Source organism: Petaurus breviceps, unplaced genomic scaffold (assembly GCF_028583685.1).
Source record: "Petaurus breviceps papuanus isolate PSGF00001 unplaced genomic scaffold, PetGlider_PUasm1.0 37, whole genome shotgun sequence".
In the NCBI taxonomy this organism is placed as follows: domain Eukaryota; kingdom Metazoa; phylum Chordata; class Mammalia; order Diprotodontia; family Petauridae; genus Petaurus; species Petaurus breviceps.
This window is the reverse complement of record NW_027186296.1, coordinates 97441143-97463622: the sequence shown is the minus strand read 5'-3', so window position 1 is coordinate 97463622 and position 22480 is coordinate 97441143. Positions and strand designations below refer to the sequence as shown.

At 36.6% G+C, this 22480-nt stretch overlaps 2 protein-coding genes across 5 annotated transcripts in view; one reads left to right on the top strand and one right to left on the bottom strand.

Annotated features, from left to right (window-relative positions):
- Positions 1-16008, top strand: part of MCMBP (minichromosome maintenance complex binding protein) — a 32881-nt gene extending 16873 nt beyond the window's left edge. For 2 of the 3 annotated variants that reach the window (XM_069099099.1, XM_069099098.1), the window contains 10 exons: positions 972-1123; positions 2692-2792; positions 3554-3723; positions 4431-4554; positions 5045-5162; positions 9259-9424; positions 10491-10624; positions 14623-14787; positions 15064-15152; positions 15585-16008. In XM_069099099.1, coding sequence (XP_068955200.1) covers positions 972-1123; positions 2692-2792; positions 3554-3723; positions 4431-4554; positions 5045-5162; positions 9259-9424; positions 10491-10624; positions 14623-14787; positions 15064-15152; positions 15585-15711 — 1346 coding nt within the window. In that variant the 3' untranslated portion in view covers positions 15712-16008. The remainder of the gene's footprint in view (positions 1-971; positions 1124-2691; positions 2793-3553; positions 3724-4430; positions 4555-5044; positions 5163-9258; positions 9425-10490; positions 10625-14622; positions 14788-15063; positions 15153-15584) is intronic. The other variant, XM_069099100.1, reaches the window with a different exon arrangement.
- A 3112-nt stretch (positions 16009-19120) lies between these two features.
- The window catches only part of INPP5F (inositol polyphosphate-5-phosphatase F), a 113258-nt gene continuing 109898 nt past the window's right edge, over positions 19121-22480 (bottom strand). For both annotated transcript variants that reach the window (XM_069099092.1, XM_069099093.1), the window contains one exon: positions 19121-21606. In XM_069099092.1, coding sequence (XP_068955193.1) covers positions 20472-21606 — 1135 coding nt within the window. In that variant the 3' untranslated portion in view covers positions 19121-20471. The remainder of the gene's footprint in view (positions 21607-22480) is intronic.

The following is a 22480-nucleotide window of genomic DNA, read 5'->3' as shown; positions in this document are numbered from 1 at the left end:
ATATTCCTGTTTCTTTTCCAATATGCTCGATTTTCATAACAGGTAGCAGAAAAAGGAAGTGAAATATTTTATTAGTTTATTAATACCTTTAACAGTAGGAAAGGAAAGAAGAATTAAAGTTAACTCAGTAAGGGGCTTGGGAATATCGGTGAAGTTAATTTAATCTAATATCTGTGTTCCCACTTTCACTGAAGTTAGATTGATTTTGTCTTAATGTATAGCAGTCATTTGAAAGTATAACTTTTAAAAAATTTGATATATATCATTAGTTATTCAGCTGAGATAATGTAATGCACTATATAAATGTAAGAGGTCATTTCTAAGTAGTTCTATGAGTAACACTAATATAGGCCACATGATAATTTGTGAATAATATTCTGCAAAATTTGTTTCATAAAGGGCAGGCTTAAAATTTTACATATGGCGGATATGGAAGTAACCCTACCTAATTGGAAAATAATTTGTTCTTAGCAGAGTTCCTGACACATAGTGCATTTAATGAATATTTATTGATTATAATTTCTTGCCAGTACCTGGAAAGTTAAAGACATACTTTGTTAGAGAATAAAATAACTTCAGGGACAGACTTTTAAAATAGATGAATGGTTTTATTTAGATGCATTTCATTTCTTTTCCCATAAAACATTCTTTGTTCATCATAGCTTGCTTTATTCTTAGCACTTTACTTGTTTCATAAAATGTTTATCCTCTAGTTTCTTGTAGTCTGTACAGTTCATGATAGGAGAAACATTTAAATTTAATCGTGTCCTACAAATTAGTCGATTGTTGTCTTCCTCATAAGTTTTGCAAAAGCTTTTATTAGCTTGTATTATTCCCTAAAAAATTAACTATTTAAGTTTTGTCCAGTGAGAAGCATCATTGGTCTGATAAGAAATCAAACTGATAAGGCTGTTGAGGTTTGTTTTTCTCCCAGGGGAGTTAGAAAGTACAGTTATTTCTTTTGATTTCAGGGAAGGTTGGTGGTCTTCATGGGTATGGAGAGCCAAAACGGTTAGAAACTGAGGCTTCTGCTGGGCAGCACTTGAACTCCCCAAACTGCACCCCTCCTCTGGATCTCAATTTTCCACTGCCAGGAGAGAAAGGCCCTGCATGCCTTGTAAAGGTAATTAGACTGTTCGTAAACATTTAACTTGGTGAAATAGGCAATATAAATACTAATGGATAAGAATGAAGAACAGACAAGACGTATTGAATGTCAAGCATGATAGAGGATGCTGGACTGAGACAGTTTCTTCCTTCATTTCAGATTGCTCTCAAATTTTACCTACTTTAGGATGCTTACATTAGGGGAAAAGTTTTCTCTTCCCCAAAATATGATTTAGTGAGAGAAGAGCTCCAACAGTGACTTAAATTATTAGAGGGATTCATTCTATTATAATAAAGTGAGATAAAGCATTACTTTGTATATATTGACTTTCTTCAAAATATTGCAGAATTTTTTTATTATGAAATTTAGTGATCAGATTAAATTTGCAGGTAATAGGAATATTTAAAGGATCTGTGGCTCTATCAGTACAGGGATTGCAAACTACTAATGCAGATTGTAATTCTTTTATTCATTAGTAGTTTGGGTGAGTTGGTTGTACTTAACGAAAAAAATTGTCACTTTGTGACCATGGCTCTTAACTAGTTATTAACTTTTTCAACTTATCTAGTTTAGTGTTCAGACTAGATATGTGCAATCCATTGCCATTCCTGTACCTGAAGACTTTCTACTTTGAAAGGACTTGTTGGTGCTTGATTTTCTACTAGCTCAGCCATCAAGCACTCAGGGTTATCTTTAGGCCAGGATGAGACTTTAAAAAAAATAACACTTTGGAAGAAGAGGCTATGAAGAAGACGTCAAAAATTGTCATTCTGTTTTCTTGTTACATATGGTTGGTAGGCTTTGAGGTGACATATGTTCTTAGCCTTGGTTTTTTTTTTTTTTGTTTGTTTTGAGGGGGGGAGGGCAGGGCAATTGGGGTTAAGTGACTTGCCAAGGTCACACAGCTAGTACGTGTTAAGTGTCAGAGGCTGGATTTGAACTCAGGTCCTCCTGACTTCAGAGCTAGTGCTCTATTCACTGTGCCACCTAGTCGCCCTAGCCTTCTGTTTTTAACAAAATAGCATTCTGTGTATTGAGTTGGCTGAAGTAGCAAGGCTATTAGACTTGAATCAGCAAATTAAGAGTTTTAGACTTAGTTCTCCTAGCTGGGTGATGGGGGGAGGGAGGCATAGTCACTAAAGAGGATCTCTGTGGTCCTTTCTAGCACTTAATAGTTTATGGTTCAGAAGTAATTCTTTATACTCTTAAAGATTACTTGACATTTGAGTTTTCTAGGGAGTAGATAGTGTGGTATATTGGAAATATTGGTGGATTCTTGGATTCTAGGTGACTTGGGTTTGAATTCTAACTCAAGATGATTATTAGATGTGGGGTGACAGTGAGCAACCATTCAGAATCTATTTCTTACATTTTACAATTTGGCTAATAATCCTTGCACTACCTACCTCACGGGGGTGTTGTAAGGAAAGTGCTTTGCTATAAACCTTATTAAAGCACTATAGAAGTGAGTCATTTTCTTTGGGGTAATTATTGGGTAGAGGGCAGATTTGGAGATATAGTTTGTTCAAATGGTATACCATTAAACCCTGAAACTGATTATTTCATGTTGACTTTTTTGTCAGGTTTATGAAAATTGGGATTGTTTCAAAGTGAATGATGTCCTTGAGGTGTATGGCATTTTATCTGTGGATCCAGTGCTGAGCATATTGAATAATGAAGAAAGGTAAGCATGTTTCCCCTTTATAGTTTGTTAAAATGATTTTTTTAAAAAAAACATTATGATTTTTAATGACTGGTTTATAACCTGACATCAGCAGAAAGGATTTGAATTGTTTAAAGACATGTTGAGTATGTCTTTAAGCACAAGACGATGGGATTCTTTTTTGTGTTTGACACTGGACAGAAATCTTTTTTAAATAAAGAACAACAATAAAATGTTAACATTTTAGATCAAATCTTTTATTAGAGATATTAGAAAATAATAGCATAATTTCAGTTGTCCATTGCTTGGTCACTTATTCCTTAATGAGGCTTATAAAATTACTGGCATGTTTAATGTATTAAAGGAGGCAGAATGGGTAAGTCACAAGATAAATCGTTCAGAGCTGAATCCTTTTTGAGCCACTCTAGAGTATATTTGGTTACTTAACAAGTAATTCAGGAAAAGTGTTAACATTTTGTGCAAGTAATTCTGTCTTAACCTAATAATATGAGGTTGTATGATACTGTTTCCTTATGTGAATGCATACAAAAGAAAAACATTGCCGTATCAGAATATCAGTTCCCATTTGCCAAAATCATGAGTTAATTTGGGAAGTTTTTTAAGGCTTTGGCCAGTTTTACAATTAAAAACTTTGTATTATAATTCATATTGAGAAATAAGTGAAGAGCAACTGGAGGTGAGAATATTAAGTATTGACTTGAGTTCTGTTATTATTTTGGGAATGCTTATTACAAAATTAAGTTTTATTTTTGACATCCTAGGGATTCATCATTACTCGATCCCATGGAATGTATGGATACCCTGGAAGAACAAAGAGTGCATAGCCCGCCTGCTTCATTAGTTCCAAGAATTCATGTGATTTTAGCACAAAAATTGCAGCACATCAATCCACTCTTGCCTGCCTATCTTAAGGAAGAAGAGAGCAAAAGTTGTAAGTAAAAAATTACTATGAGTACTTCATAAAACTTTTAAAATAACTTCTTTGTAGGGTTTTTTATTATTAAAGAGGCTACTTGTTGTACTAGGGAAACTTTTTTTAGGTTGCATTTATTATTTTAAATTCTTAATTTAATTCTTTTTGTTTTGTTATTCATTTCCATGTATATCCTCCCCCATTACCCAGTGAAACATCTCTTGTAACAAATAATTCTTATTGAAAAGTAAGAGGGAAAAAAACCACAAGTTCAATAAAAGTAAACAACCCATTAAATGAGTCTGACAATACATACCATTTTTAGGAAAATTTTAAGATGGATGATTTTAAAATGTATGATGTTTATAGTAATATAATCTAAAGGAGAATGAATCATTCATTAAATATGTAATTTTTTAGGAGAAAAATATAGTACCATAGTAAGCCAGTATAAACTTACTCACTCATCTCAGTGTTTCTGCTTGTCTTTTTTAACTTTTACTCATCCCCTTCACAAACAAAGTGAGGGAGAAGCCATATGTAACTTTTTATTAAGTAGAAATGATATTGTAAGGATTCAACAAAATTCACAGGGCCAAAAAACAAGGATTATGTTCTGCCACTAAAATATTAAATTGTATTCTTTACTTTGTGTTCACTGTCTTTTCTTTTTAATGCATTAGAGGAAAGTAAGTGAGTGCTGAAATTTTTCTGTTTTCTCTCAGTTATTTCAGGTTTCATGTCAGAATTATCCCCCGTGAGAGCAGAACTACTTGGGTTCCTAACCCATGCCCTTTTGGGAGATAGCTTGGCTGCTGAATACCTTATATTGCATCTCATCTCCACTGTGTAAGTTGTTGAAATCTTCTGAGATAATGTATATTATAAATTAAAGTTGGGGAGGCGAGTGTTATTTAAACCAAATATGTCATTTCTGTAATATGAAAACTCCCTCTACCAATGTAGATTATCACTGCAACTTAAAATCTTAGTAAAACTGCCTTGGGCACCCATAGCTTAACTTTCCCAGGGTCACACAGCCAGTAGATCTTGGGACACATTTAAACCCAGCTCTTCCTGATGTCTCTGTCATTCTGCCTCACAGTTTGTGGTCATATACTCTTTTAAATTTTCAAACTCAAAATTGAATGCATAATATGACCAGAGATGAGTAAAATGGGAGAATTAGCTACTTCATCATACTAGTTAATGTATTCCAAAATATGGTCTGTTGTTTTGGGAATAGTGCTCTCATTAAAATGCCATTTTTTTTTTAATATCATCTAAATAAAAATCTCGTTAGTAATGTTTTTGATAATTTTTGGTTTTGCTTTTTCAGATACGCAAGGAGAGATGTTCTTCCTCTAGGAAAATTCACGGTTAACTTGAGTGGTTGCCCTCGAAATAGTACCTTCACAGAACACATATATCAAATTATTCAACAACTTGTTCCAGCAGTAAGATCAGTAAAAATATGCTTCACAGACTTTTGCGTAATTTTAGAAAATTCTTGCTTTGTTCTGTGTTCTTACCAACATCAATGTTTAAGATTCAGTAATTGCCACAGTTGTAATTTCATCCGAAGTCAGAATGAGTATTTCTTGTTTCTCTAGTTTTTTTTTTTTTTTTATGTTTTTTGCATGAAACTAAAAACTGAATTACCTCTTTAAGATTGAGAATACAAGCTTGAAGGGGCGGCCAGGTGGCGCAGTGAGTAAAACACTGGCCCCAGAGTCAGGAGGACCCGAGTTCGGTTCTGGCCTCATATACTTAGCAAACACACACACACACACAAAAAACTAGCCGTGTAATCTTGGGCAAGTTACTTAACCCAAATTGCCCTCCAAAAGGCAAAAAAAAAGAGAATATAAGCTTGGGTGGTAGGTAGGAAATAACAGAACAAGTTGCCCCTAGGGGTAGACAGTTTTTGCTTAATTAGCACAGTTTTACTTACTTGTTTAGAGTATGTTTTGATATGCAGAGTACCTTTACGTGTTAAGTATTCAATAATATAGTGTAATAAAAAGTACTAAACTGAAAGAAGACCCGAGTTTTATGTCTGTCATTAATTAACTGTTATCTTAGGCAAGCCAAACTCCTTTTCTAGACCTTATCCATAAAATGAGCATGGAGTGAATAATCTGATGTCCATTCCAGCTCCATCTTTCTCAGATTGCTTCATTTTCTGTGTATGTGTGCATTGAACTATGTTTTCATACACATGCGCGCGCGCACACACACACACACACACACACACACACACACACAGGGTAACTTGTACTAAGTAGGTGACTAATAATTTCAATACCTCAAAAGCTTCACAATCTCATTGGTAGTTCCTTCTTTCACCAGTGCAGATAGCATCCTATCTGTGACCTTCTCACTCTATGCCATTTGTGTCCATGGTTTTCTTCTGGATCTTGACTTGGAGATTTTTTGACCGTCATTTCCATTTCCTCATTTATACATCAAGTGTGTTTGATGTCTAAATTATGTGTTTCTATGATAACAAATTGCCTTAAAAAGTGCCCAGACTTCTGTTCGTTTTGTGTTGATTTGTTACATTCACCCATTGTAGCAGGATGGTGCCGTGCAAGGAGCACTGACTCTGGAGTCAGCCCAGGCCCACGCACTTCTGGGACTGAGTGCCTGTGTGACTGTGGGCACATCACTTCACCTCACTGGGCCTGCTCTCTAAAACAGGATGAGGGAGCTCTAGTAAATGTTTTTCCTCAAGTCCCTTCCAGCTCTGTCATGATTTTTTCATCTGTCAATGCTCTGGAGGTAATCTGGCCTAGTTGGGTCTCATACCAAGTGTTTTGTAGTACAGTTCCCCTCCTTTTTCTGTCACATGAAGCAGTAGGGCTCTGGATCTTCCATCATTCTTTAGCATAACTTCTTTCAGATGAGTTTTGATCTCCTCATTGCATGACTTCAGTTAAATTTAACTAAAATTATAATTGTAGTCAATAATTTTTATCCATTTCCCATTTTTCTAAATAGATTGGATTGGAGATATTGTAATTGTCTTCTATTTCTTCAGGTTTGGTGTTGAATTTCCTCTTTGCTCTAACCAGTTAACACACAGACAGTGTAACTTCCATATGGAAACAGTACAATATGGTGGAAAGAGTGTGGGACTTGGAAGCAGGAGAGACTTGGATTTGAATCCTACCCTGACACTTACTTGTGTTTTAATCATGGGCAAATCCTTGAATATCTCTGAACCCCAGTTTCCCCACCTGTTAAATTGAGATTAAATAATACCTGAACTCCACGTGGTTGTTGTAAGGCTAAATGAGGTGTGTGTAAAGTATTTTTGCTATCTTTAAACACTATTCAGTGTCTCTTGTTATTTTATTATACTCTGTTTCATTTTTTTTGTGATGTTCAGTGCTTAGCATGTCTAGGGCCTTCTGAAACTTTCTTGTAAAAAGTATTCATGACACATAAATATGAGACTTCTAAATTTTATGAGACTTTGGCATTTTTCATTTCTGAATATCGAGCCTCATTTTGCAAACATTTTTATCACCTCTCATGTGTCTCTGTATATAATGGTATCAAAAGTATATGTCAACCTCATTTAGAAGATCCTGACAAGTTATTCATACAGGTTCTTTTCACATTGCAGTTTATCATAATCTGCTTATCTTGAGCGGTACAAGACAGTACCTGAGTTTTGTGAAATAATGTGTGATGTGGTACTTTTGGTACAAGATGAAAACAGCCTCCCAGACTAATTCGTTTACCTCTCTGAGCTGAACCTGTGAGCTCTCCTTCTATTCAGCTGTTAGTCTGTCTTCTGATTTCATTTCTAGTGAGAAAGTCCATATAAATGTGTCACAGTTCTCCCATTATATTTGAGCGTGTTGATAGTTAGACAAAGATCACACATTTAGATTATTTACAGTTAAACTGGTATTTGTAGATGGTCCCACAACTGATTTTTAGCATCCTTTCCCCTATTTTGTTACTTTGCCACCATTACTGCCACACATTACCACAAAGTGAGGAACACTTTGCATCTTTTTATTCTGTTTTCATGAGTCTTTAGGGCCACCTTTCTGGTGATGAATCTCCATGCCTAACTAGGCTACTTTGCAGATATCAGATACTCATATTGGAGACAGTACTATAAAACTTTCCGGCTTGTCAGAACTATTGCTGGCACATAGCCTTCAAAGAATCCATAATCACTGGGGCGGCTAGGTGGTGCAGTGAATAGAGCACCAACCCTGAATTCAAATCCAACCTCAGATGCTTACTAGCCATGTGACCTTGGGCAAGTCACTTAACACCAATTGCCCTGCCTCCCCCTCCAAAAATATCCATAGTCACTTCCATTTCAGCAAGAGACATTGGAGTAGGACTTTTGCATTCTGACTATCAACTGTCTTCCAGTTATTTGTTGCTATTTACATTTACTCATTTTTAATTTTGGAGTGATTATCTTTATATAACTTGTTTTATTTTTTTTTTCATTTTTACATTGTCTAATCTCCTTATAGCCACTCTTCCTCCCCTTGTTACTCTTTCAAAAATGTTTTGTGCTTTTATTTTTTCTTTAAATGAGTCCTTTTGGATGGAGCAGGTAATTGCTATCACCACTTTGTAGATGTGAAAGCAGTGGTAGAAAGGTTAAACAGTGGAACTCATTTGAGGCACAGTCCAATTAGAACCCCAGTATCTTGCTTCAGACTTGTGTGCTTTCCATGAAAACCACATTGCTTCAGTCTTTTTTTACCCCTGTCAGAATGACAGTTACCTTTTTTAAACTAATTTTTATTCCCTAATAAAGCCTCCATACAGGTACTGAGCCTTTTCCAACATAAGATGTCAAAAATAAAAGGCATTTTGGGTTTGACTGATAGAATGTGGCTTAAGAGAATATTATGGTACCAGGAGGCAGAGGAAAACACACAAAGAATGTCTTGGTGTTTGGGAAAAGGGATAAAGAATCAGAATATGGTTAGTGAGGATCTCATGACTGGGAAATAATAGAACTTGGCTGGATGGAGAGTGCTGCAGGCAACCACCTGACCTGACTGGATCTGTAGGAATAAAGGTCCTAGGTGGGAGTCTTTGTAGGTTTTGCTGTTTCTAATTTTGGGACAGCTTATGCATACAGCTGCTTTGAAATTAAGGATTTAAATTAAAGTTGGACTTTAGGCTTTAATTAGTGAAATAATTTCTCTAAGATAAGAGTGCGCACTTGTTGCTTAAAAGAGTAGTTAAGTTTTCCAGATAGCATTTGTTGTATGTGTAGCTCATTTATGAAATAGCTTTTTATTCACCAGTGAATTAAAAACTACCCTCCAAGTTACTTTTTACAGTTCAATTCCAACTAAAGTAATCTGTGTACTGTTTAGACCTTGATTACTCAATAACTGAGAAAACTGTTCCCTAGTGACAGAACTATGCCATTAAGCTCATCCTAGGATCACTGTGCCAGACTCTCCATAAGAAACAATGTGTGGAATCCTGATTATAAATCATTTAGAAGCTGAGGGATTTTTTCACTTTCTCATTAAACTTTTTCTTTTTTCCAAGTCTTTCCGTCTGCAGATGACAATAGAGAATATGAACCTCTTGAAATTAATTCCTCACAAGGATTACACAGCTAATCGCTTAGTCAGTGGCATCTTGCAGCTGTCTGATAGCACTTCCCTTGTGATAGATGAGACTCCTCTTGAGCAAGGGCAGCTTGACACCCCAGGTAAGCCTGCGCATGTTGTCCCTACATTGTTGGTATACAGTTATAGCAAGAAGCCTTAGTCATTCTTTTTTGAACCTCCTAAGTTTAAAAAGGAATCCATTATAGCAACCTTTCAAGATAGAAGCCTGATTGTATAAAGTTTAAAACACATCTTTTTTAGATGCTAAATTTTACATAATTACTGGGGAGGAAAAAATAAGAGAAGGTAGTTTGCCATTGAATTGTTAAGACTGAGTGTGTAGCCTAAAGCAACCCATGCTGGAACATTTACACTGAGTTAAATGTGATCGCAATGGTTTTCAAATGAAAATGTCTGGTAAAACAGTTTTGTAGATCTGTGGTTGAGTTTGCAATATCTTCGTCAGTGTGGTTACTTTTTCTGGCAGTACAGATCACAACCCATCTACACCTTCTCATCTTGCACTGTGCTCTTGTCCATATCCTCAGATACATCTTCGGGGAGTGGAAGGGGTTTCTACCCAGCTTTTGGCAGGGCCTTCCTTTGGATCTCTTGACACAGCACAGGTTACTAGTGTAGCACATAAGGTTTCATTGTTGGTAATATGCTACAGCCTGTTCTCTCCCTACACTGTGTATTTTTCCCAATAACCTGTTTCCCTTCTAATTTTAGCTACATTGGTTTTATTTGCACAAAAACTTTATTATTTGTGTAACCAAAATTGTCTATTTTGTCTTCTGTGATCCTCTCTTCCATTTTGGTCATGAACCCTTCCCTTCTCCTTAGTTACAAAAGGTACTACTTCCTTCTCTATTCCTCTTTTTTTGATGTCACTCTTTATGTATTAGTCATGTATCCATTTGGAGCTTATCTTAGTATGTGGAATCAGAGGTTGGTCTAACCTGCTTTCTGTCAGACTGCTTTCCAGTTTTCTGAGCAGTTTTTGTAAAAAACTGAGTTCTGACCCCGGGATCTGGGGTCTTTGGTTTTATGTTACACTAATTGACCTTTATTTTTAACCAGTCATTTTGATGAATATTAATTTGAAATATAGTACTATTAGGTAAGTAAAATCAAATAATCAAAAACATTCTTCTCTTTTATTAGGAGTTCATAATGTAACAGCACTGGGCAACCTTATAACTTGGCAGAAGGTGGATTATGACTTTAATTACCACCAAATGGAATTCCCCTGCAATATTAATGTACTTATTACTTCAGAGGGCAGATCACTCCTCCCGGTATGTTGAGGGATTTTTGAATGGAGGGAAATTATACTGATAGGTGTGTGAATAAAAAGTACACATTTTCTTCTAATGTTTCTTGACACTAAATTTCTTTCCCAAATATACTTAATATTAATTAATATTAATTATTTGCTGTTTATTCAGGCACTAGAAATTATTTTAAATATACAAATAATGTTTTTATATCACATTGCAATGATTTTCACATACATTGTTCAGAAGAGGTTTTATAACAAGAAGTTTAAAATTGTGCGGTTGTGTAGTATTATTACCAATCATAAGAAAAAGAGAACAGTTTTCAACCAGAGCCAAAATTATAGGTGTTTTTAAAAGCTGTTGTCAGCCCCTCTCCTGTTTTATATGATCGTTTTCTTCAATTGATGTTGTCTAACTAACACCTTTATGTTAATTGCTACCTTCAGGACTTTTAGTCAGGATTTTGCCTCCTATATTATGGCTCAGCTAGTGAAGTTACTTTTACATATCTTTAGATCTGATAATTATTTTTTATTGGTCTTCCAGTAAAATATGAAGTATTACTAGAGCTGTCATGAAAGTATCAACTTTCATGTAGCCTTTTTTTTCAACTAGTACCAAGTCAGAGCTTTGAATAACCTAAAGAAGTTGGAATTAGGAAATGTTAGGTCAGCCCCTTGAGATTTTTAAGGCAAAAACAAGCAGCCATCAGGAGCTGTGTTTAGGTATCCCAGCTATTTTACTTTGGTAGAGTTCTGAGGTCACTGGAATAATTGTGGATCCTTTTGTCCAGGGAAAAGAGCTTCAGAGACCTGATCCTTAAGAGACCTAAACCATTCCAAGTATTCCCAGAAATGTTCTCCTTAATTATGAAAAAGAAAATAAAATCTTAATTCAAGGGCAGAACCAACAGTGACATTTAACTAACTTTTCCTGTGAATTTCCAATGCTTCTATTGCATTTATTCCTATATAGCAGGGTTCTTTTTGCTTTCTAGGCCAGGAAACATATGCTTTATCTTCTAACCTACAGAGACATGATAGCCAGTGGCAGTACCAGTTTAGAATACAAGTTTACTTGTAAAAGAGTTATGAAAGGGATATGTGGAAGATAATGAGCAAAGCGCAAAAGTCTTGAAAACAAAGAAACAAGGGGCGGCCAGGTAGCACAGTGAGTAAGAGCACCAGCCCCAGTGTCAGGATGACCTGGGATTGAATCCGGGCTCAGATACTTAGCACCACACCCAGAAATAATTGGCCATGTAACCTTGAGCAAATTACTTAACCCCAGTTGCTTTAAAAAAACAAAAAACAAGTAGTGGAGGGGAATATTTACATAGAACTTGAAAAACTTAATTAAGCTAGACCATCCTGAAAAAACTTAAACATGAAACTGAGAAGACAACAAATAGACATAAAACAGAATGGATGTTCCATTCATCTGTTCTTATTGATGGCAGTGGAACTGCCAAGTTTAGGCTCACCTTAGAAATCAGTGAAACCAACCACCTCATTTTATTGATGAGGAAAACAGAAACTCAGCTAAGAGTCAGACCCAGGGGCAGCCAGGTAGCACAGCGAGTAAGAGCACCGGCTCCAGTGTTGAGAAGACCTGGAGATCAAATCCCGGGCTCAGACACTTAGCACCCACCCAGAAACACCTGGCCGTGTAACCTTGAGCAAGTTACTTAACCCCAATTGCTTAGGGGCGGCCAGGTGGTTCAGTGAGTAAGAGCACTGGCTCCAGTGTCGGGATGACCTGGATCAAATCCGGGCTCAGACACTCAGCACCACACCCAGAAATAACTGGCTGTGTAACCTTGAGCAAGTTACTTAACCCCGATTGCTTTTAAAAAAAAAGTCAGACCCAGTCTTTTGACTCCACGTCCAATACCCTTATCTACTGTCTACACTAAACAGTATTCAGGAAGAGAAGACCTGTGTTGGACAGCTGTATGGCCTGGAAACCTGTAGGTATCTATGTAATTGGCAGGAATGTTAACTATAATTCATAGATATGTATCCTAGGCAAAGATGAGAACTTTCAGTGCCCTTAAGACCTCGAAATGGCAGTTTCCTCTGTGTCAGGATAAAGAACAGGAAAGGTTTCTCTTTCTCCCTCCCTCCATGACTCCATCATGGAGACAGGACAGAAGCAGAGAAGGAAAAAAACTCAGTGAAGCAAAGATCTATCTTGTATATGATGGATAAAGGAATTGTCACATTGGAGTATGCAAGAAATAAGATAGGTGCAAATTTTAAAAGGTAGTAATTTCTTAGTCTATATTTGTGTGTGATCGACAACATGACCCCTTTGGAGATACCTAACAAGATAGGCAAGAAGTAACTTTGGGGGGGGGGTGCTTTTTGGAGGGTGGAAGACAGGGCAGTTGGGGTTAAGTGACTTGCCCAAGGTCACACAGCTAGTGAGTGTGTCAAATTGTCTGAGGTCCGATTTGAATTCAGGTCCTTCTGACATCAGGGCCGGTGCTCTATTCACTGTGCCACCTAGCTGTCCTAAAGAAGTAACATTTTGTACTGTTGTTCTCTTGTTTAACAGAAACAATACAATTTTAGTAACACTCATGGATAGATTTTCCTTGTCTTAAAGACAAGATTGCCAACATTAAGGTACTATATCAAATGTTAGCTCTTATTCCAAAAGAATGGCATATATTACAGGCAGTATTATAATCAAAAAGGTGTCATACCTGCTGAGCTAAAATGGCTACTTTTCAGTCTCTGTAAGATTCTTGTGAAAATGGTTAATGTATATACCTTATCAAGGGTTGTCTTTCATGTAAGCAAGGGAAGAACTGGCCGATTTTAAGTCAGTGAGGTGACTGGACAGGATGGTGGCTTCCCAGAAAAGACGTCCGACTCAGGAAAATAGCCCTTTGGGAAGGGGCCACTATCCCCCCTACAGAACTTCCTCCTGTGCGTATGTTAAAATTATAGAAAATTCCTTGGTAGGTGAAACTGCAGAGATAACTTAATGCTGAGGACCGCAGGTGTTCTTCTAGGTGATTTGCTAATCTCAGAAGAGCGTTTCCTGAGAAATCCACAAGGAAAAGGCGCCACATAGTCAAGGTTTCTCAGGCGGAGCTGTGTGCTGGTCCTATTGAGCATTCCGTCTTCTCAACAGGAGATGTGACCACTAGGTGTCATACTAGCAATTCACATAGAAAAAAATATGGGCATGAAGATTTTCCAGATTTTCTGGAAATGGATAAAATCCATGGGATTTTCCAGATTTTCTCCTGTAGTCGGTTAATTCAACTGTAAATGTTATCTTTGTCAGACATTACAGATGAAATTAGGATACTTTGTATTTGGGAAATTGCAAAGCATTTTCAGTAATCCCAAGCCACCTTATACTGACTGCAGAGGAACATTTTTTTTTTTTAATTAAGCAATCGGGGTTAAGTAACTTGCTCAAGGTTACAAGGCCAGTTATTTCTGGGTGTGGTGCTGAGTGTCTGAGCCCGGGATAAGATCTCCAGGTCATCCCGACACTGGAGCCGGTGCTCTTACTTGCTGAGCCACCTGGCCGCCCCTAAGCAATTGGGGTTAAGTAACTTGCTCAAGGTTACACGGCCAGGTGTTTCTGGGTGGGTGCTAAGTGTCTGAGCCCGGGATTCGATCTCCAGGTCTTCTCAACACTGGAGCCGGTGCTCCTACTTGCTGAGCCACCTGGCCGCCCCAGGAACATTTCTTTTAGCAGTAATATTCTCCTCATGACTTAATTTGGCTCAGAATTTTGGAACCCCTTCAATGCAAAACCTATTTGAGAATTTTTTTAAAAAACACAACCACCTTTTTTCTACTAAATTCCTATCTTAGTCTCATTTTAGTAACTTTACATGGATTAATATTCAACTGTATTCATTATTGAAAATTTATCAATTTATTTAATAATAATACATTTGCCTTTAACAAGGCAACCAGAAACATTCAAATCCTTTTGACAGTTTGTTTAGAAACTTGAAAATAATCATCTTTTGCTTTTCTTAATAGTCTGATTGCCAAGTCCACTTGCAACCACAAATAATTCCACCAAATATGGAAGAATATATGAGCAGTCTTCTTACAGCAGTACTTCCTTCTGTCTTGAATAAATTCCGCATTTATCTGACTCTTTTGCGATTGTTGGATTATAGCATATCTGATGAGGTAACCAAGGTATGTTTGTGGGCAAAGGGTGTTCTTTTTTTAATAGTTGGCATTTTTTTTTTTGTTTTGTTTTTAATTAAATACCTATGTGTAAGGTAGCAATGTTAGGGATACAGAATTGGGGGGATGAAGTGGAGAAATGGTTTTATAAGAAGTCAGAAATATCAGATTAGTAAATAATTTAAATCTAAGATGATTTACGTGGCTTTGGGTAAGTCACTTTACCTTGATATGCCTTAGTTTCCTCATGATATTTTATTTTTAGTATTTGATATTTTAATACAGGCAGTTGAAGATGACTTTGTTGAAATGCGCAAGAATGACCCACAAAGCATAACAGCTGATGACCTCCATCGATTGCTGGTTGTAGCTAGGTAATTATCACTCTCTTTAGCAAATTAGGACTAATTTTCTCTTTTTAATAATTCTTTAAAATATTTTTTGTTATGGTGGGTAAAGTTGATCTTTTTGATGAACTAAGAAAAAAATACATGTTTTATATTCTGTAGTCTATAAAACTAATGAGCAATATGATCTTCAGAAAGAGCTTTTATAGGTATGCATGACTGTGAGAGTAAAAACTTGCCCCACTCAGGCTACATTTCTAACACATGGGTTATTAATATGTGTTCAAGATGCTTAGATCCCAGTCCCAGTTTTTTTTTTTCTTGCTCAGTAGATTACATTATAAAAAGAGGCATCTGCACTTTAGGACTCTGTGGTCCCTTCCAGATCTCATCTTTAGATAAGGTGCATTAGGTCTGTTTAGTACTTTGTCCTCAAATTATTTTTTGTATTTCACATAGATTCTTGTCTCTAAGTGCTGGTCAGACAACACTGTCAAGAGAGAGGTGGCTACGAGCAAAGCAGCTGGAGTCTTTACGAAAAACCAGGCTTCAACAGCAGAACTGTGTTAATGGAAATGAACTTTAAAAATGTTTTTCTTTCTTTTACCTTAGTTTAACAGATTATGAAAAGTAACGTGCAAACTGCAACAAGATTATTGTAAAATTGAAATATCATTTATACCATATCGTTTTGTAGATTATTTGTATCAAACAAATGACTTTTCCTTGAAATCCAAATCATGCCTGAAAACAACTGAAGTTTATATGGTGTTCAGTAAGGCCTTCTTTTAAACTTACTGATTTTATGAAGCTTTTGAAGTTTTTTTGTAATTAAACTGGTAACTGTGCAAATTATTTGATATTAAAGATTTAATATTGGTAATTCTGCTGATTATACTTTTTTAAAGAGTTGTCACTTTGCCTTCAGGGACTGTTTCAGTGGAGGGTGGATAGAGAAAATGAAGAAGGTTTGAATAACTCCATCATTGTACTCTTCACATTGTAAGAGACAGACTACTACAATGAATTGTATCTCTAGTTTTGTTTTGTTTTGTTTTTTTTCCACTTGTCTTCTGTTTTAATGGAGAGGTTAAATTTGCTTAGACTGAGGGGAGCTGCTTTTAATTTCAAAGAATTAGAGCCAAGGTGTGTATGTGTTTTAAGACAGTATTTAGAACTAAGAACTTATTTATTCAACTTGGCCCTTCAAATAATTTTCCCAAGCACCTTTTATTTCCCCTCTAATTCTGTGCTAAATTGGAGAATATTGGTTATTCACCTTGGTAGTTAATTTTGATAAGTTACAGTAAAATCTTGATAAAACTTAATTTGCATATGCTACAGCTTAGTGTATTCCTAAAGAATAAGACATTTTTTACAACAAGCTAGTCTTAGTATTTATTTTGTTTCACTCTTTGAAGAATTGCCTTGAAGAGGGAAGCTTTGATAACATAACCAGCTCCACAGGCTTGTTTTACCCTCCACAGAAATAAGTAAAGTTCTCAGTTAAGTTTTAAATAGATAATAAATTTGGCACATCCTTTCATTGCCAGAAACTTGATTGCCTGTGAGGATGAATAAAGGCATGTGGTACAGTAAACATACATACTCTTTCAAGATGGGGGCATCACACTAATTACTTATCTAGTCTGCAAAAAGGGGCCGCACCAGAGGTAGTAGTACTTTCCTTCCCCCCCCCCCCTCCAAAGGTTTCAATGAAAGTGAATTAGATTACAGAAATGTAAGTAAAAGACTGCCAGATCCTAGGGACAAAAATGATGCCCACCCAGCACCCTACAATCTAAGGAAAGGTAAAAACATGGGGACTGAGTGTAAAGGAGATTTCTTGGCTGTGCCAGGAAAAACCTAGTTTAAATGGGAGGGGAGAAGGGCTGGCTGGAGGTGAGAGAGTGTCATTGACTGTTGAATCACTATAAGAGTATGGGAGAGCCATTCCAGCCATGGTGGACAGAGATCAAGACGAGAATAAGAGTGGAGGCACACATGTATTTTGGCCAAATCCTAGAAACCTGAGTTTTGCAAGCCAGAAGTCCTCCTTGGAACTCTTCCCAGTCTCCCCTAGCCTCTCTTACATGGTTGCCATGCTATGCTAATTCATGCTGATTACTTCTTGCCTGTACTACTACAATAATCTCCTAGTTCTGCATTTACTTTCCTCTCTAATCCCATGACACACATAGGCCATTCCTTGGCTTAAAAAGCTCAAGCTCTATCGTTTTCTAAGATAAATTATAAAAATTCCTGTTGTGCCTTTCACTGATTCTGAAAGCGTAGCTGTATCTGGGTTTAACACACATTATTCTCCTTTATATCTTCCATATTCCAATTCAGCTGGTGTGCTTGTTATTTCTCAGATACAATTTCTACCTTTCCACAAGCATCTTGCATGACTGCATTTACCCCCTTGTCCCCACCTTATTTATACCACTATTTTAATTTAAACTTAGCTCATGTTATCTCCTACATGACCCACTCTGCTGTCCCAAGTGCCTTTCCTCTGGAAATTATTCACACTGCATACCATGTTTCCCCGATAATAAGACCTATCCCGAAAATAAGCCCTATTGAGATTGCTACTGTAGTGAAGGTGATCCCCTGCGCTACACGCTACATTATGGTACCCTCTGTATGCACCGTCCCCCCTCCTGCCCCCTGTGAAACACACACTGCGCTCAGAGCTGCATCCAATCAGAGCTGCAGCAGTGAGCGCGTCATCCTGTTCTTCCCCAGTGATTTGCTTGCTGGCGCCATTGACAGCAGTGCCGCAAAGGAGAGCTGAGGCAAGACAACATAAGCCCTCCCCTGAAAATAAGCCCTCTGGTGTTTTTCTTTCCAAAAAATTAATAAGACAGTGTCTTATTATCGGGGAAACACGGTATTTCCATTGGGTTGAAACCAACTATTTTACAAAACTAATTCTGAACAAAGAATATAAGTACTTGCAACCCCCTTGTAGGATTTATTCTTTGTAAAAATGTGCATAAGTGAAAAGGAAGAAAGGATAAAGATGAGAATAAGGGTTTGAGTCTAGACGATGGGATAAATTAGTGGAGAGCAGCAGGTTTGAGACAGAAAGGAATGTTCAGGAGGTAGTTGTTTGAGGCTCTGGGGAAAAGCTAGGGACATTGTGTGGGCATTGCTATGATTGAAGCTACGGGAGGTGCTAGGCCAAGGATAGGAAATGCAATGAGGTATTCTGGGTCCAAAGTTGCAGAGGTCATAGAGAATGAGTACAAAAAAAGTATTGGATTCAGTCATAAGGAGGTCATTGGTGACATATCAGTAAATGTAGCTTTAATGTCTAAAGAAACCTCAATATCAAACACAACACAAATCTTAAGTGTTGAATGTCAGTTTTTGTCCATATAAAGGTGCTTCATTTTCCCTGTTTCAAGAAGATAATAAAAGCATTCTTCCTAGTTAATTTTGGGAATTCATCTACAAATGCAATTTTGGTTGGAAGAAAATCAGATTACTATCTTAGTAACTGAACTTGAGAAATTTGGCAAATCTCAAAGTTAATCTTACACAACAATAAGACTTTTACCTCTGTGGTCTGTTCCCTTCCAGAACTGAGAAAATTACTCTTCAGTCATCATTTCATTCATTCAATCAGTGTTAATGATTAGATTTCACACTGAAGAATACATTATTAAATACTCGGGAATTTCATTTATACTTAAACTAGTAAGGCTTACTGACTGGTAGAGATGCTCTCTAAAGGCCTACACAGAAATCTAGCAACCTTGTAAGAAAAAAATTAAGCACTGTGGTTGAGTTAGAATTACAAGAGATCTGGATTTTAATTATAAAAATACCTAATACCACACTGAAAGGAGTACTATCAATGAGATAAGGAAAGAATGGGACAAAAGTTGAAATACTGCAGCATTTTTGTTTTCCTAATATCACAACCTGTCATTCTGAAATCAAGTCTAAACCCATAAATCTTTTAAATCTGAAACAGGAAGCTATTTGGAATTAAATTTTTTTATTAAAATATTTTCATATACATTCTTTTGCATTAAAATACAATAGTAGTTTATTTTAAATATACAATGACAAGATTTTATTGACACACAAAAAACACCCACATCACTAATAAAACATGAATAAATAACAAAAGTTAAAATGCTTATCAAAGTTTCAGCAGACATAATCTGTTCAGCTGATAATCACTTCAACACCAAAGGAAGGCTCCTAAGCCACTATACTACAATTATGACACGTGTTTGAGATACCATATGCAGTCAGCCCACAAGACACATACTAAAACAGGCACACACTGGGTTTTACATGGTGGGGGTAATAGCTTGAAGCCAAAGTTTTAACATTCTTGAAGCTAGCTACCTTTTTTTTTTCTACGGTATCTTACACGAAAATGTCATGGAAAAATCCCCATTGGGAATTGCTAGAAACAAATTTCATTTCTGTGCATACTTAGAAGTTCCCAATAAATATCCCTAAGCAATGCACACATAAGCGGTTTCCACTTCATTCCTGAAAGCACTTTGGAAGCCTCTTAGGGTACCTACACCACGCAGTGAATGGTGACACAATCTGAGTGTTCAGATTTATTTTAACAATTGAGTTTTTAGTGCTCCTAAACTATATGCAAATGTGTAGGCAGTAATATATTCTGATTTCTTCTCTTCAAGTGGATAATCAGGTCAAAGGGTACCTCGTTCCTGACTATAGTACCCCCAAATTAGCTCTTTATAGGGAGATGGATGTTTAAACAAAATCATAAAAGCAATCATTTGTTTGGGTTTTTTTTGCATCTCAAACATTTTTCCACATTCAACTCAGTCTTAAAACAACCACTTTTAAAACTCCTGTAACTAACTTACAGATTACCTTACAGAAATACTAACACAGAAATGAGACTACAGGCTCTTAGTTGATGGAACACACAATTAAAACAAGGATTAAAATACACGAATCCCTCAAATAAACATAATGTACCTTATAGATAAATTATTTTATTTTTAGCTGTGAATTACCAATTAGGTAAATGTGTGCAGATCCAGCCTTTTAGAGATTGTGTCCCCAAATTATGGATTCTGGAATTTAAATGAATAGCTTGTTTGTTAGTGCCAGTGTATAAACTACCTGCAGAGGTCAAAATATTCTAATGTGAACATCATCTCAGTGCTCTTAAAAATTCTGAATCCTGCTCAGAAAGTCTCAAAACTATGCTCCAAAAATACACAATTTGCAGTTTTGATCCCCACATCCAGGCAGTACTAGTTGTAATGGTATTTTGGTATGAAATAATTTTCTTTAGGATTATATACAAGCCATTGAAGAACCATTTGTAGTTGGCTAAATCTGAATTATTCTAGTCTGACACTGGGTAAACATGTCTTTAAGTTCATTTTGTTCTACCACATTAACTACCTCGGGTTCTGCTGGGCTCTTCTGGACTTTAGCGACTGCAAAGTTTAGCCCATGAGTCAGTCCAGCTTGGGTAATATTAGCAACCTGAACCATGGAACTTCGGATCTTTGCAAAAGGTGAGACTGCTCTACTACCATTGCTTTCTGCAGGGGAAGGTGTTGGGTTAGGGCCTGCCTCAGGTTCAAGCAGGCCAGATCCAGAACCTGGGGTCTTCTGAGCTGTAGCAAAATTAGGTGGTTCGACTGACAAAAAACGCGGTCCTGTCTCTGAAGGGACATCCAGCTTAGACGGTCGAGAAGGCATCTCTTCTGTCACTTCTGATTTGGTTTCCTTAGTCTTACACTCCTCAGTGGTAGACTGGCAACCTTCCTCAGTAGCCTGCTGAGAAGCAGACTCGATCTCTGATGGCTGCGTCACTTTACTCTGAGCATCCTGTACAAACCTGTGACAATAAGCATCTATGGGCTTAGTGAAGTCCATTAATACACTGTCAGCAGAAGGACTTTTCTTCATTGGAGACGGCAGGCCTTTTCCATGTGGTCCTACCATTTCTGAAGGAACATGAATGGCAATGTCAGTGCCACTTATAGACTGAGATCGACTGCCTAATCTTGGAGCTGAAGCAATAATGCCACAACTAGGAAGAACGTAATCCACTGGCCCCACGTTTTCTAAAGAATTAGCTAGTTGCCTTTCCTCTTCACACTTCGAATTTGTAAGGTACTCATCGGAATGGAATGAGTCATCTGAAGAGATCTCCTCATCAGACGGTATCTGAACTTTACTATCCATAACACCTGTATTTTCCATAGTTTCAAGACTACTATCTGATTTCCAAAGATTCACTGTTAAGTTTGGTTTTAAAAAGTTGACTTTCACTTCAGGTTTTGTGAAGCTTCCTAGCTTGCGCAGGTTGCCAATACTGACGTTGGATTTGGTTTGTTTCACTTTTTGATTTAGAGATGAAAATTTGCTCATCAAAAAATTCTTTCCTTGAGCCAAAGATCCTTGGTTTTGAGCTCTAATCCCAATGATGTCCTCATGAGGTTTACTACTCTTCCTATAAATCAGAGAAAAAAAAAGTTAAGAATTTCTGTACCAAGTTCTACTATGAGAAAGAATCAATTTCACTTCAAAGACTGGTAAAAGCTACCTAAATGCCAGTTTCATTAAGATGAGTAATTTTAATAAATAGAAAGAAGATTGGAATTTGAGTCCCAAGTCCTAGGGTCAAGTCACTTTATCTATACCTGATCTTTGGTTTATTGATCTGCAAAACTTTCACTAGGTTTCAGGGAGAAACAAACAAAATAATGGGCACTGAAAAAGTAAGCTACTCTCATCAGCATCATGATACTGATCGACATAACCAAACTATACAGAGAAACTTTTCCAACAGCATATTTAATCACATGTAGTAACTATTATGGGGGAGGGAAGAAGAGCAAAGTTTTATAAAAGTGTGAAAGCCAAGATTATTTATGTTGCATTATTAAAAAATAATACTTAGAGTTTGATTGAGTACCAGCACCAACTAGGATTAATAAAATATCTATATAAATGTAACTTTTCAGTACTTATATCTGATGCCAACAAGTTAAAAATAGATCATCTAAATCTAATCCTCTGTAAAATAGATTACTGTCTTTAGAAAAAGTAATGAAAAATATTACATTCTTTAAATGATATTTTGGGCAAAACCTCTCCCACAATTTGCAAAAGTAGCATTCCCAAACCTTATTCTGTAAAAACCCTGGTATTTTGCACAATGATGATTTGGGTTCTAAGATAATATTTAACTGATAAAGTTTATTTTGCTTTGAAATTTCCCTGAAATTTTTTTGTGCTAAAAGCACCCCATACCTCTTAAAGTCTCCCAGATCAGTTAGCCCAGCCCTGCTCGAAAGCAAAAGAGTCAGTATTTCTTTTCTTCT